Raw genomic sequence first — 16,355 nt, forward strand, 5'->3', positions numbered from 1 at the left:
CCTAGCATGCCTGCTTGGCTGTTTGTTTCCAACTTGAATGAGGTTTGTGAAAAGACAATTAGAATTGTCTTTTTGTTCCAATGGGTTATACAGGAAAGAAACAGGAAATCTTGATGAAAGCTTGGGCTTTACAGGATATTTGTGTGAGCATTTAGCCCATGTGTTTGATGTTTTTCTTTCCACATCTGCACACTTTATGCCTGGATTTTGGCTACGATACTTTAAAATACTACTTTGCTGTTTTCACTTCATTACAGTTTCTGGCACGATGCTTTCTGTAAGAGAGGGGCTCAAAAATTAAAACTGGAGAAGGAAACTGAGGCCCAGAAGGCACAAGTCCATTCATCTCCTCTGAATGTCAGTCAGTTCCCTCATTATAAAATGTGAGGATTAGACGGGATAAATGCTTTTAAAACTTTTCCACCAAAGTACTCTTAGCAGCAGTGAAGATGAATAGGACCCCCCTGGGGGATCTGAGGGCACAGCCTGAAGCAGCCTCTGCAAGCTGGAAGTTTCTTTGAAATGTCCTATTTTGTCTTAAAAATTCATGAGAACTTTGCATTTTACAAAACAGGAAAGTCTATGTTTGTTTTAATAGGAATGTTACCTCAATAGTAAAACTACGTTGCTTTCCCACAATCTAACTGAGTGAATGCAACACTCCAAGAAGCATGTACGCAGCCTCAGGAACCCCTAGCACTTGCTCACACTCCCCCCGGGATCACCTTACCTGAGTTGGAGAAGCGAGGGCCCAGATGCTCGGCATCTAAATCCCCTCCTGATGTGAAATGCTATCATCATAACACTTACAATTTTACCTTTTAGAGAAAAAAACAAAACAATAGAAAAATGTTCACACTTCCATTTGAGTGGCAACTGAGAAAGTAGGCAAGAGTCCTGACACGGGGAAATCCAGCCAGACAGGTACCTAAGTGAATGAGTCAGCGGTGGAATGAGAGAGGTCGGTCTGTCAAGAGGGGCTGGGAACTAATCAGGCAGATGAACAGAAAGTCCCAGAATCCTGGTTTTGGAAGAGACCACTGCAGTAGGACAGCCCCCGGAAGGCACAGTACCCCTCCATAACACTCCAAAAATACACCGCAACCCACTCACACTGGAAACTTACTTTCTCACAAGAAAAACTGTTGCACATTTGAAGGAAGAGTTCTTCAGAAAAGAACTACCTTGAAACAATAGAAAATATTCCTCACGGTACCATCTATATATGGGTTCAATTTCTGCCCCCTGGAACTCCGTGGGAGTGCATTTAGAGTGGGGTCAAGAGCAGGGTTCTATGAACTGTGTGGGACCCTGGGCCACTTCCTTAAATGGATACTTCAGTTTCTACAACTAGAAGATGAAAACAATAAACAGTGGCAGCTATCTCACAAGATTTCTGTGGGTCAGGCGCAGTGGCTCACGCCTGTAATCCCAGCACTTTGGGAGGCAGAGGCGGGCGGATCACCTGACGTCAGGAGTTTGAGACCAGCCTGGCCAACATGGCGAAACCCCGTCTCTACTAAAAATACAAAAATTAGCCAGGAGGTGAAGCACACACCTGTAATCCCAGCTACTTGGGAGGCTGAGGCAGGAGAATCGCTTGAACCTGGGTGGCAGAGGTTGCAGTGAGCCAAGATTGCACCACTGGCACTCCAGCCTGGGTGACAGAGCGGGACTCTGTCTAAAAAATTATATATATATATATATATAAACTGTGAAGATGGGGAGTGGCTGAATATGTGTAAAGCATGCAGAGTAGCCTGGTCCAGGGTAGATCCTAATAACTGTGGGTTTTTAGGATTTTTATCACACAGACCAAGCCCAATGCTCCCTGAAATTCAGACCTTAAATTTACAGAGAGAGATGCAATCCTCCCTTTAAATATCCCCTCTGACATAGTTCCAGACCTTTCTATATTCTGAAAACTCTTCTCTGAACATGTTCAAGTTTGTCAGTGGCCTGCTTAAAATGTGGTGACCAAAATCGACCTATTCCTTATGTGACCTGAAACATAAACAATACCTGGGACTGTATCTGCTAGCTCTCTTGTCCCCTGTGTCCCAGGCACCACACTCCCCTTATCTCTGTGGCTCTCTGTCTTCCTTCTACGTTTGCAACTGATTTTCTAAACCAAAGCATGGCATTTTATATTCAACCCCAATAAATGTAATCTTCTTAATTCCAGCCTGTTTAAAGCTGCAGAAAACTCATTTTTTTTTAATCCTGCATATTAACTATTCCTCAGAACTCTAAGCATTGGGAAACTTTAAACTTTTTTTTTTAATCCCTTATCATCCTCGACTGACTGAGAGACACAGAAATCTCACTTCAGGTTGACACTAATCATTCAGAGATGGCCCTTTGAACTATCACTTAACCACATAAAGGTACCAATATTCGAACCATATTTCCCCAAACTGCCTTCATGTAGACACCGTCAGATGGCTCCATGAAAGCCAGATATATTACATCTACTCCTATTTCCTTATCTACCAGCCTGGCTACCCTGTTCAAAGAAGCAAATGAGCTTAGTTTAATCGGCTTCATTCTTAGTGTACTCATGCTGGCTTGTAGAGCTCACTACTGTATGCCTATCGTTTGTCAGGATAAACTTCCACAGGAAAAAATCCGAACAATTTGTGGAGTGGTCAGGGGAAATACCGTTACAGTTAATACAATATTCTGCTGGAAAAAAAAAAAAAGCTAACTAAAAATGTTTGTATATTGTCACATCAATAAATATTCTCCTAAAATGTACTAGTTCATACTCCTGCCTTCATCTTTCCTTAGTGAACTACCACCTGGGATCTTCGTTCTCAGCATTGATTCTAATGTATAGGCCTCTAGATATAGAAAGAATAAAAACAGGTGAAATCTGCACTCACCTGAGGTATGCTTGTATGTGTTTTTTACATTCCTGTTATATACTACATTTGTATCATCTCTTTTTCATGAAAAAAAAAAAAAGAAAAATTGATGCAGTGGTATATGGCTTCCATTAATAGTATCAGTTCTTTAAAGAATTCATCAGTATCCCTTCCTGTGTTAGTATTATTTTTGATCAAGAAAATACAAAGACAAAAATTTGATAGATTTTAAAATCTATCATTCTGAGAAAAGCCTTTGAAGTTTAATATACTTCCAGACAAATTTACATACATTTTTTACATTGAAAGAGTGAAACTGTCACAATGTGGATAATAGGGGGTATACAAAAAAAGAATTCACCATGATTTCATTCTCTAAAAAATAATTAACAACATTGTTTTTATATTTCTGTCTGATTTTTGAGGTTAAGGATAATTGGGTCAGAGGGTGTAAGCGTTTTTCATGACTCTTGATAGAAACTGCCAGAATCCTTTCCAAAAAGCCTATAATGCCACTAGCATGTATAAAAGTACCAATTTCACTAAACTTTTACCGACTTTAGATGGCACATCATGGTTAATTCTAATTTGCATTTTTATTAACACCAAGGCTAAAGATGTTTCCACACAGCTGTTCACTTGATTCATTTCTTATCTCTTTCTTTCCTTTGCCAGGTCACTTATTGGGACATTAATGATTTTCTTATGATTTATGCTAATTACTATATTTATCTGCTAATTATCTTTATATATTATACATTTATTAATTTTATAAGGAGAGTTACTCTTTGCCTAAGATATCTGCTTCAATTATTTCTTCAATTACTTTTTTAACTCAAAATACTTTTTATTTAGTCAAACGCATTTAAATTTTCCTTCGTGTTTTTTCTTATTGTGTCTGACTTTCAAAGTCAGTGGTGTGCCAAAACAACTACAACATAAATGCAAATCAGGTGCTGACATCATTTGGCCACACTTGGTTATAAATTTGTGACCCATGTGATTATCATCAAAATGGGAATATAATTTTAAAACTCCCACAGAGAATTCTGTTACATCTTATACTCACCTTGTAGTATAATAACCTCTGATTAGCATTTGTGTTACATAAAGAGCTTTAAATTTGGTTTTCCCTTCTCCCCTGTTCCTTCATCAGTTTACATAGAGGAGCTGACATTTTTCTTATTTTTCTTAGTGCTTCTAATATTGTTTTTAATACAAAAATACCTCAATTATACTTTGTAACTATAGCATAATAAAAAGTAACATTCATTGCCCTTCCTTAATATTTTTATTTACATTTGATTAATAATTACCTCTGTTTCCCTCCCTGTTACCACCCCTTACTCCCCAATTCCAGCTTTCTTCATATAGTTTTCTGAACTTAGTTTCTAAAACCAGTTTCCAAGCCACTTCCTCCCATTACTAAAGTTGTGGAAAACACCCTCCATGGCTCTTTAGATAAAAGTGTATTTCAGGAGAAATACATATTTTTAATTTGGCATGTGTTAGAAGGACTTTCAGTCACCATCACATATTAATTGGAAATTAACTACTTCATTTTTATATAAAACCATTTTTTTAAAAATCTGATAGAATAACTCCATTGCACTGGCTTTTGCAGTTAGAAAGTCTGAAGTTATCCATACTTTGGCACTGTTGAAAATAATGTGTCAGCTCTATCTTCTGTCTTTTCTTCTCTTTTAGGCTTTTCACTTATTGGTTATTTTTTACATTGCATATAAATTGTTTGAATTTATTTTCTATTTCATTAATCCAAATGTATTACCCACTTAAAATGCTATAGAATACAATACAGACCAGGCACAGTGGCTCATGCCTGTAATCCCAGCACTTTGGGAGGCTAAGGTAAGAGGATTGCTTGAGCCCAGGAGTTAAAGGTTGCAGTGAGCCATAATCGCACCACAGCACTCCTGCCTGGGAGACAGAGCAAGACCCCATCTCTAAGAAAAAAAAAGAAATATAATATAAATGCTCCAAAATATTTATTCCATTGTATTGTTTCTTAGCATTCATAATTTTAATGTTTTACTTATCCAAGTAATGCATAACATATGCTCATTATGAAATTTGAAGTAAAAAAGGTTATTTAGAGCATACAATGAAAGTCTCAATTCATCATAACCCTAACCCATAATTCCAGGCCAATTCCATAGTCATGTATAATCTTACAGAATTTTTTCACTGAATTTACATATCTAACTTTGAGACACAATGTTTTAATTTTACATCAATGGGATCATAATATACAAAGTGTTCTAAGAAGTGCTTTATTTCCCTCACCAACATGTCTTAGAAATCTGCATATGTTGGCACCTTCAGATTTATATCAATCTTTTTAATAAGTATATTGTATTCCACAGTAGGTATTTAGCATTATTTATTTATTTATTTTTGAGACAGAGTCTCGCTCTGTCAAATCCAGGCTGGAGTGCAGTAGTGCCATTTCGGCTCACTGCAGACTCCGCCTCCCGGGTTCACGCCATTCTCCTGCCTCAGCCTCCCGAGTGGCTGGGACTACAGGCGCCCGCCACCACGCCCGGCTAATTTTTTGCATTTTTAGTAGAGACAGGGTTTTGCTGTGTTAGCCAGGATGGTCTCAATCTCCTGACCTTGCGATCTGCCTGCCTCGGCCTCCCAAAGTGCTGGGATTACAGGTGTGAGCCACCACGCCCGGCCAGCATAATTTATTTAATCATTCATTTTATTTACAACTTTTTTCAATATTACAAATAATCCTCCCAAAACATGGATGAACATGCATCTTTTTGCACATGTATAAATATTTCTATAGGATATGTTCTAAGAAATAAAATTTTGGGATTAAAATCTATATGAATTATTTTTTTTGGAACAGAACATATATCTCTTATATATGAATATGTAAAGTATACATATTCATATGTGCATATGTGTCTGTATATGTGCACACATGATTTTTAAAAATAAAATGGTAAACCTCATCTTCTAACAAAAAGTAACAGGTCCTTGCCCCATCCCACTCCTGTACTAGTGGCAACTCTTTTAAAACACGTCTGTGCTCCTTTCTCTGGTGATTACTTCCCTGCCTCTACAAAACATGCTACAGAGCTCTCTAATTACCAAAGCTAGACACTCCTTATAGGTTTTCTACTAGGACAAATGGGGATTTAGCTCATTTACACTCCCTCGCTCCTCTCTCCCACTCTTGTCACCATTTTACTAGTTACTCCATTCCTCTCAGTTCCTCCAGTGGTCAACCTTGTAATGAGGAATATACTAAAACCTCTGTGTTTTGTTTCATTACATGGGCAGCTGCTCAAACCCACACTTCATGATAATACCTCAGTGCTCTCACCCTTCCCCTCCCAGGCCCTCCATCCCTTTCTTCCACTTCCATACCTAGACCATCTTAACCTTTACTGTTACAATAGCAAGGCTGGTGATATGGTTTGGATGTGCCCCACCCAAATCTCACCTTGAATTGTAATAATCCCCACGTGTGAAGGGCCGGACCAGGTGGAGATAATTAAATCATGGGGGCAGTTTCCCCCATACTGTTCTTGTGTTAGTAAGTCTCACAAGATCTGATGGTTTTATAAATGGGAGCTCCCCTGCACAAGCTGTCTTGCCTGCCACCACATAAAAGGTGACTTTGCTTCTCCTTTGCCTTCTGCCATGATTGTGAGGCCTCCTCAGCCATGTGGAACTGTGAGTCCATTAAACCTCTTTCCTTTATAAATTACCCAGTCTCGGGTATGTCTTTATTAGCCGTGTGGGAACAGACTAATACAGTTGGTAACATCTATGCCCTGTTCTGTAACCCTAAGCTAGTTTTTAAAGTTGAAAACAATAAATGTCATCTAATTATTGTGTCTATGTACATATTGTTCAATGATGAATATTTTGTCTGCCAAGACTACATTTCCTTTTTTATTGGTCCTGTGTCATAACACCTGTGCTGCTTGATAAAGAATGTACCTTTAAAACCCAGTTCCAGCATGTTCTACGTTTTTACATTTTCTAAGTTTGCAATTCTAGTCAGCATGGTAAACTGTTTTATGCTAACCCCATTTGATGGTCTTCTCTGTGATGCTCCTTCCAGGCGGAGGATTACACCAGGGCGGCCATGTTTGCTTTGGCCAATAAAATGTGAGTAAACTTACTTCTGGGTCAATGTTAGAAGCCAGCAGATGCTCAAAATATTTCCTTTTCCATTTCCCATAGCAATGTTCCAGATAGTTCATTCTAAAAACTGGACTCAAGATGACATGACATGGGTCAGAGCTGCAGTCAGTCCTCAAAGGACACATGACATAAGTATGAAATAAGCCTTTTTTGTTCTAAGCCACTGAGGTTTAGAATCATGTTTACCAAAGGAAAACCAAGCTAAAAATTAATAGTAATTTTAAGTATTTTGGGAATAAGCAGAAATATATTTTTAAAAGAAGAAAATAAAACTTTGTATTACTAAGTAAGAGGCAGACCACTGAGGACAAAATCTCAACTCCTTACACATCCTGGTCCTAACCTCCCTCTTCCCCTTCATCTCCCACAGCAGGAACTTTTCTCCTCATACTCTGGCTAATCTGGTCTTCATCATCAGTTATCTTCCTTGAACACTTCCAGCTTGCTCTCTTCTCAGGATCTTTGAACGTGCTGTTCCCTCAGACTGGAATACTATTTCTCCAGAGCTCATGGCTGGCTCCTTCCTAGTTTTTAGAACTCAGTACAAATATCAGGGTTTCCCTGATCAGTTATTCAAGGCTGGTAATCCCCTTCCCACCCTCCATCTGGCAAAGGCTATAAAGGTACCATTTTTTCTTCTACATAAGTCACTCTTCAGGCCGGGTGTGGTGGCTCACACCTGTAATCCCAGCATTTTGGGAGGCCGAGGTGGGCAGATCACCTGAAATCAGGAGTTCAAGACCAGCCTGGCCAACATGGTGAAACCCCGTCTCTACTAAAATTACAAAAATTAGCCGGGCGTGGTGGCGTGTGCCTGTAATCCCAGCTACTCGGGAGGCTGAGGCAGGAGAATCGCTTGAACCCAGGAGGTGGCAGTTGCAGTGAGCCAAGATGGCGCCACTGCACTCCAGCCTGGGTGAGAGAATGAGACTCCATCTCAATAATAATAATAATAATAATAATAAAAAAACTCACTCTTCAAAATTATTTCACTTTTTAATTTGTAGACTGATTAGTCACCAAAAAGCAAACTCCATGAGAGAGGAGGCATGCTCTCTGTTGCTGTTCTCCCTCATACCAGGGACAGCACCTGGCACATAGTAAGTACTCAACCCTATTTCTCATAATGGAGGTTTAACTAGTGCTCTGACAGGACAGAAGAATTACTGACATTGTTAGGATACTCGTTCCCACCCAGATCTCATGTTGAAATGTAATCCCCAGTGTTGGAGGTGGTGGATCATGGGGTGGGAGATGTTTGAATCATGGGAGCGGATCCCTCATGAATGGCTTGGGCCATCCCCTTGGTGATAAGTGAGCTCTCACTCTGAGTTCACGAGTGATCTGGTCATTTAAAAGTGTACGGCACCTCCTCGCTTCTCTCTCTCTGTCTCGCTGGTTCACTCGCTGGCTCCTGCTTTTGCCATGTAAGGTGCCTGCTTCCGCTTCCTTCTGCCTTGATTGGGAGCTTCCTGAGGCCTCTCCAGAAACAGAGGCCACTATGCTTTCTGTACAACCTGCACAACTGTGAGCCAATCAAAGCTCTTTTCTTAGAAATTACCCAGTCTCATCAATTACAATTGATGTTTCAAACATTCAGATAAAACAAACTGTCAGAATAAACTTCAGTGGAGTGTTAAAATTCTGTTTACAGATTTTATTGAAACAAACATTATTTTAGATATGTTGGTAATAACAGCTCTTAGTAATATTTTCATTATGCAGATATTTTGTGATAGCAATTTTTAAAAGAGAAAGTATATATGTATTTTAAAAATTTAATGGCAGCATCAAAATGAAAGACCAACCTGTTGTTCATACCGCTGTCTGATGTCCTCCAGTTGCCATAAAAACTCCTTTGATTGTTTCTCACGAAGAGATTTGGATCTAGTTAGATCTGCCTCCACTTTTTCCATCTATAAAATTTAAAAATCAAATATTAATTTTTTAAACAAAAAATGTGTTCCATGTTTTTGTAATTTGTCCATTTGTTTAAATGACAGATTTTAAACACCTCACCAATAATAATGATGAATTTAAAGGTATTAAAATAATGAGATATTTATCAATTTATCTTAACACATTTTAATTATTTAAGGAGGGAAATTAAAATTGGTATATAATTGGCTAAATTCTAAAATTACAACAATAATGTAGTGAAAATATAATTTAGGATGTTCTAATATTTATTTGACAAAATTTAATCAAGCCCTTGGTATGTGCTGAATGAGATAAAATATTTCCAAATCATATCTCTGATAGGAGACTTATATCTTGAATATATAAATAACTCTTATAGCCCAATGATAAATGGATAATTAAACTCAATTTTAAAATGGGCAAAGAGCCTGAATAGACATTTCTCCAAAAAGATATACAAAAGGCCAAAAAGCATATGAAAAGATGCTCAACATCACTGTCTTTAAGCAACTACAAATTAAAACAAGAATGACATATCACTTCATGCCCCAAAGAATAGCAATAATAAAAAAAGACAAATAGTAACAAGTATTGGTGAAGATGTAGGAAGTCAGAACCTTCAACACTGCTGCTGGGAATATAAAATGGTATAGACACGCTGGAAGACAGTTTGTCTGACAATTCCTCGAAACGTTAAATAGAGTTACCATGTGTCCCAGTAGTTTCACTCCAAGGTAAGAAATGAGAACATACATCCACACAAAACTTTGTCTACAAATGTTTATAGTAGCCTTATTCATAACATCCAAAAAGAGGAAACCACCCAAATATCCATCAGTTGATAAATGAATAAACAAAATGTGGTATATTCTTAGAGTAGAATATTATTGTATTAGATCTAACATTTAAGTCTCTAATCCATCTTGAATTAATTTTCGTATAAGGAGTAAGGAAAGGATCCAGTTTCAGCTTTCTACTTATGGCTAGCCAATTTTCCCAGCACCATTTATTAAATAGGGAATCCTTTCCCCATTTCTTGTTTTTCTCAGGTTTGTCAAAGATCAGATGGCTGTAGATGTGTGGTATTATTTCTGAGGACTCTGTTCTGTTCCATTGGTCTATATCTCTGTTTTGGTACCAGTACCATGCTGTTTTGGAGACTGTAGCCTTGTAGTATAGTTTGAAGTCAGGTAGCGTGATGCCTCCAGCTTTGTTCTTTTGACTTAGGATTGTCTTGGCAATGCGGGCTCTTTTTTGGTTCCATACGAACTTTAAAGCAGTTTTTTCCAATTCTGTGAAGAAACTCATTGGTAGCTTGATGGGGATGGCATTGAATCTATAAATTACCTTGGGCAGTATGGCCATTTTCACGATTAATTCAAGATGGATTAGAGACTTAAATGTTAGACCTAAAACCATAAAAACCCTAGAAGAAAACCCAGGTAATACCATTCAGGACATAGGCATGGGCAAGGACTTCATGACTAAAACACCAAAAGCAATGGCAACAAAAGCCAAAATTGACAAATGGGATCTAATTAAACTAAAGAGCTTCTGCACAGCAAAAGAAATTACCATCAGAGTGAACAGGCAACCTACAGAATGGGAGAAAATTTTGCAATCTACTCATCTGACAAAGGGCTAATATCCAGAACCTACAAAGAACTCAAACAAATTTACAAGAAAAAAACAAACAACCCCATCAAAAAGTGGGCAAAGGATATGAACAGACAGTTCTCAAAAGAAGACATTCATACAGCCAACAGACACATGATAAAATGCTCATCATCATTGGCCATCAGAGAAATGCAAATCAAAACCACAATGAGATACCATCTCACACCAGTTAGAATGGCAATCATTAAAAAGTCAGGAAACAACAGGTGCTAGAGAGGATGTGGAGAAATAGGAACACTTTTACACTGTTGGTGGGATTGTAAACTAGTTCAACCATTATGGAAAACAGTATGGCGATTCCTCAAGGATCTAGAACTAGAAGTACCATATGACCCAGCCATCCCATTACTGGGTATATACCCAAAGGATTATAAATCATGCTGCTATAAAGACACATGCAGACGTATGTTTATTGCGGCACTATTCACAATAGCAAAGACTTGGAATCAACCCAAATGTCCATCAGTGACAGACTGGATTAAGAAAATGTGGCACATATACACCATGGAATACTATGCAGCCATAAAAAAGGATGAGTTTGTGTCCTTTGTAGGGACATGGATGCAGCTGGAAACCATCATTCTCAGCAAACTATCGCAAGAACAGAAAACCAAACACCGCATGTTCTCACTCATAGGGGGGAACTGAACAATGAGATCACTTGGACTCAGGAAGGGGAACATCATACACCGGGGCCTATCATGGGGAGGGGGGAGGGGGGAGGGATTGCACTGGGAGTTATACCTGATGTAAATGACGAGTTGATGGGTGCTGATGAGTTGATGGGTGCAGCACGCCAACATGGCACAAGTATACATATGTAACAAACCTGCCCGTTACGCACATGTACCCTAGAACTTAAAGTATAATAATAATAAAATACAATAAAAAAGAATATTATTCAAACATAAAAAGGAAAGAAGGATTAATACATGTACTTTGGGAGGCTGAGGCAGGAGGATCGCTTGAGCCCAGGAGTCCGAGACCAGGGTAGGCAACATAGTGAGACTGTGTCTCTACAAAAAAGAAGAAAATCAGCCGAGCGTGGTGGCACATGCCTATAGCCTCAGCTATTCGAGAGGCTAAGGCAGCAGGATTGCTTAAGCCCCAGAGGTTGTAGCTGCAGTGAGCCATGACTGCCCCACTGCATTCCAGCCTGGGAAAAAGAATAAGATCCTGTCTCAAAACAAAAATTAATTAAAAATAGAGAAAAAAAAAAACTCACACATGTTTTAATATGGATGAGCCTTGACAGCATTAAGCTAAGTGTCACAACAGACCACATACTGTAGGATTCCATTTATATTAAATTTTCAGAATAGGCAAATGCATAGAAACAGAAAACAGATTAGTGGTTGCCTAGGGTGAGAAGGCGATCTGAGAGGGTAACTGCTAAAGGATATGGTGTTTCTTTTGGGGAAGATGAACATTTTCTAAAATTGACTGTGATGATGGTTACATAACATCCTGAATACAATTTTAAAAACCACTGAATTGTACACATACGAGTGAATTGTTGGTATGTGAATTTTATCTCAACAAAGCTGTTATTAAAAAAGAAAATGGAAAAAGGAAAAGTCAAAGATTCCACCACACCCAAGAGGCCTCACTTAATCCAATCCCAGTGACCTCTCACAGCTCATCTTTACTGCTCTATCCCACCACCACCACCACAGTCCACCTACCTGCTGCCCAGGCCTATAATGTGTCAGAAGTGCTCTCACCTTGGGGGCAGGAGGTTCTGCCTGATAGTCATACAGCACTTTCTCAAAGTATTGAGGCTTTGTTTAGCATCACCTTTGTATCGAGACCTCCCAGACCACTCAATTTTAAATTGAACATTGCAATTCCGCAGCCCCTAAGTCCACCTAGTTCCCCTTTCCCTGCTTTGCTACCCTTTTGTTCCACAGGATATATCACCTTCAGATTCACTATATAATCTACATCTTCATTAGGGCTGTTTGTAATGTCTCTCTCCCCCAGTGTAACATCACCCCATGTCCACTGTCATCAGTGAAATAGTATCAACCATTTATCACAGTGCCTGGCACATATAGGGAATCGATAAATACTAATCAAATGAAAACAAAGATTGCACAGTGCACCCAACTTGGTTCAAGACTTGCTGAATTTACAATTTTCAACATTTAGTTCCAAATTCTTTAAAACACACACAAAGTAAATAAAAGCATGTTGGATCTAACTTTTTCTATCACTTTGTCCATGTTATGATCAGATGCTTGTTTACATGCAATGAGAAAGAGATGTTCTTACAGTCATGAAAAAGCTCTCATGACATTTCATGTCAACAACATGAAAATGATGTCTTTTATTCAAAGCAATGCCGTATTTTATTTGTCTTTAAACCCCTGCACATTTGGGTATAACTTAAGACAATATTTTTTGTCTGAGGCAACTACCAGTTAACGCAGCAACCATTCTACCACTGGCTACTTTATATTACTTATTATTCTGCTTCACTGGTATGTGGAACTACTTCTACTTTGTTCAACTTGTACACAATGCCTTCTTTCAGGTTACCTTTTGGTAAGCACTAAGATTAGTTAAGACATGAATATTGGAGGAAATGAACTATGAAAAATGCTTCTTTCACAGTTTTCCACAATATATTTGAAAAAAACATTTCAATGCATTTATTCAGACATGATTAGACTTTAAGGTTCTAGGAACAAAGATGTTCAGTGAAAGGCAACCAGTTTCACTGCATGAGAACAAAATGCGTATTACCACCCACTACTGTGTCTAATAGCACATTCCAGCTTACGGTTCTTACACTGAAGTTTGAATACCCTCTAGATTATGGCATGATATTTAGCACCCAACTATTTCTTTGTAAATTCCAAGGACTGCAATCCTGAAAACATTAAGTCACCAGCGTAAAATTCAATTAGAGTTCTAGGATTACTGATTCATAGGTAATTAGTATTGTGGTCAAGAATAAATGTAAGGAATGATTAAAGGAAGCACAGTCAAGCACACTTTGGTTTTTTGTTTCTAAGACTTTAGTTTCAAGGCTCTCTCTCCTTCAATGCTTTTCATATTGAACCTCAAGTGGGAGGCTCCTTAATCTGTCCTCAGCAATCCAGACTCCAATACCCTTGACATTTTCCAAGCAAGCCATGGCTGTTCTGGATTCTAGGGCCTTTTGTCCATCATACTATCCGTAGGTCCTTTCATTTGTTTTTTTCATCCAGTCAGTCTTTTCAAGGTTGACTCAAGTTTCTCTTCCTCTCTAAGGTGTTCTTCAATCCCACTAACTGAATAAATGCCTTCCTTCTCTATATGCTCTAGGACTTAACATCTTTATTCTCCTAGCACATTGTGCATTTCTCTATAAAATGGAAATGTTTCAAATGTGTAAGCTTTGTTTAGTAATCCAGATAATGAACCCACAAATATAAGAACTATGACAAGACTTTCTTTTGCATATTTACTAAATAGCTGTCATGGTATGCGAAGTAAAGATGTATTAAATTCTTAAGGATGAGGAGGAGGGACATCAGCAAGATGGTGGAATAAAAGTTCCCCAGCTCCAGTCTATCTCATAGAAATCCAACTGGCAACCATTCACAGACAAGAAAACCTTTGTGAATATTCCAGAACTTGGGAGTGAGTCTGAGACATGCTCTTGGATCACAGAACTGACGAAAGTCACATTACAAAAATAATAGAAATGGTTTCACATTGACTGTATCGTCCCTCCCACAAACCACCATAGTGCCACACAGAGAGGATTCCCCTAAGCCCATGGTTTCTACAGTGAGAAAGAGATCTGGAGGTGAATATCCAGCTTTCCCAGGATTCCAAGATGCCTGGCAGGAGGCCCACTTCTGCCTTGCCTTAAAAGGAACATTGGGAGTATTAGCAGGGCTAGAACATCTGAGATCAGCTAGAAACAAAGAAGAGAAAATGGAGCTCACAGCAACCTCTGCATTCCGGCCAGTGGAGGCACCCAATCAGAGAGACCAACAAATAGCATCACTGAGCAGGAAGCACGGTTGAGAGATCTGCCAAGCTCAAGTCCCTAGCCAGATCTGCCACCCAGCCTCGGAGCTTGGCATACTTCCCCAGGCTGAGAGGCAAGCCCAGATCCCTGCATTATCTGCAGAGCAGAGCATGTAGTCCAATCCAATCATAGCAGTGATTTCCCCTGTCCAGCATTGGAGCGAGGCAAGCCCAAAACTACACATAACTGTGGGCACAGCATCTGGCTTTGCCCATCTGAGTGGCTGGCTGAGCAGCAACCCCAGAGACCTTGCCAGCATTGGAGTCCAACCTTCAGCCCCATCCAACTACAGATTTCAAACATGAGTACTACCATGCCAGGGAACCCAGACTGCAACCCTGCCTAATCAGAGATTATCACAGAGCCCAGCCAGCAGCTGTGCTTGATTGTGCAGCCTAGCCAATGGTCTCACTGGACTATGAAGCACAACCAGAAGCAACACCTGACTTCATAGAACAGGCAGCAGCCCGTTGTAATTAAAGAACCCAATAGCAAAATCTGCTTGCTCATGGTCACTATCAGCTGGTCCATCCAGAATCTTAAGCTAGACTAAATATTGAAAGTGTCCATCCCCACCAAAGGACATCTGCAAAGGCCAAAAGAGGAAGCCAATTCATCAAACGCACAGACACCAAGGTAAGGACACAACAATTACAAAAAAATCAAGGAAATAAACACCACAAAAAGAAACTAAGAGAGAAACCTCCAACAATGATCCCTAAAAATATGAAGGTCTACAAAATGACTGACAATTCAGAATAATCCTTCTAAGAAGATCACGGATGTATTAGTTTGTTCTTGCATTGCTATAAAGCCCTGAGAGTGGATAATTTATAAAGAAAAAGAGGTTAAATTGGCTCACAGTTCAATAGGCTGTACAGGAAGCATGATGCTACCATCTGCTCAGTTTCTAGAGAGGCCTCAGGAAACTTATAATCATGGCAGAAGGCAAAGGGGGAACAGGTGCATCACATGGCTAGAGCAGGAGCAAGAGAGAGAGAGTGAGGGTGAAGGTGCTACACACTTTTAACAACCACTAGATAGTGATAGTGAGAACACCCTCACTATCACAAGAACAGCACCAAGGGGATGATGCTAAATCATTCATGAGAACCCACCCCCATAATTCAATCACCTCCCACCAGGCCCCAACTCCACTGGGAATTACAATTTGAAATGAAACTTGGTTTGGGACACAGATCTAAACCATATCAACAGAATTATAAGAAAATATGGATAGAAAAGTAAAACTTGAAAACCAATATACAGACAAAACAATTAGTTTGACAAAGGAACGGACACTACTTTTAAAAACAGAAATCCTAGAGATAAAGAATACAATAACTAAACTGAAAAATTTTATTAAAAGCTTGAACATCAGGCTCAAACAAATAGAAGAAACAATGAGTGAGTTCAAAGACAGGACATTTAAAATTATCGAGTCACAGGATCAAAAAGTAAAAAGAATAAAGAAGGCTTATGAAAATTATGGGACACCATCAAGAGACCTAACTTTTATATAATAGGAGATCCAAAGGAGAAGAGAGAGAAAATGCCCCTCAAAAAAGCATATTTAAGAAAATAATGCCTGAAAGCTTCCCAAATCTGGAGAAAGATGCCAATATCAAGATACAGAAAATTCAGAGGTTACAATCGAATTCAACCCAAAGAGAGTT

General features: G+C 39.0%; 1 protein-coding gene across 23 annotated transcripts in view; it reads right to left on the reverse strand.

Annotated features, from left to right (window-relative positions):
• The window catches only part of CEP112 (centrosomal protein 112), a 535,678-nt gene that overhangs the window by 286,942 nt on the left and 232,381 nt on the right, over nt 1-16,355 (reverse strand). For all 23 annotated transcript variants that reach the window (XM_077972556.1, XM_077972553.1, XM_077972559.1 and 20 more), the window contains one exon: nt 8,864-8,971. In XM_077972556.1, coding sequence (XP_077828682.1) covers nt 8,864-8,971 — 108 coding nt within the window. The remainder of the gene's footprint in view (nt 1-8,863; nt 8,972-16,355) is intronic.

This window comes from Macaca mulatta, chromosome 16 (assembly GCF_049350105.2).
Source record: "Macaca mulatta isolate MMU2019108-1 chromosome 16, T2T-MMU8v2.0, whole genome shotgun sequence".
NCBI lineage: Eukaryota > Metazoa > Chordata > Mammalia > Primates > Cercopithecidae > Macaca > Macaca mulatta.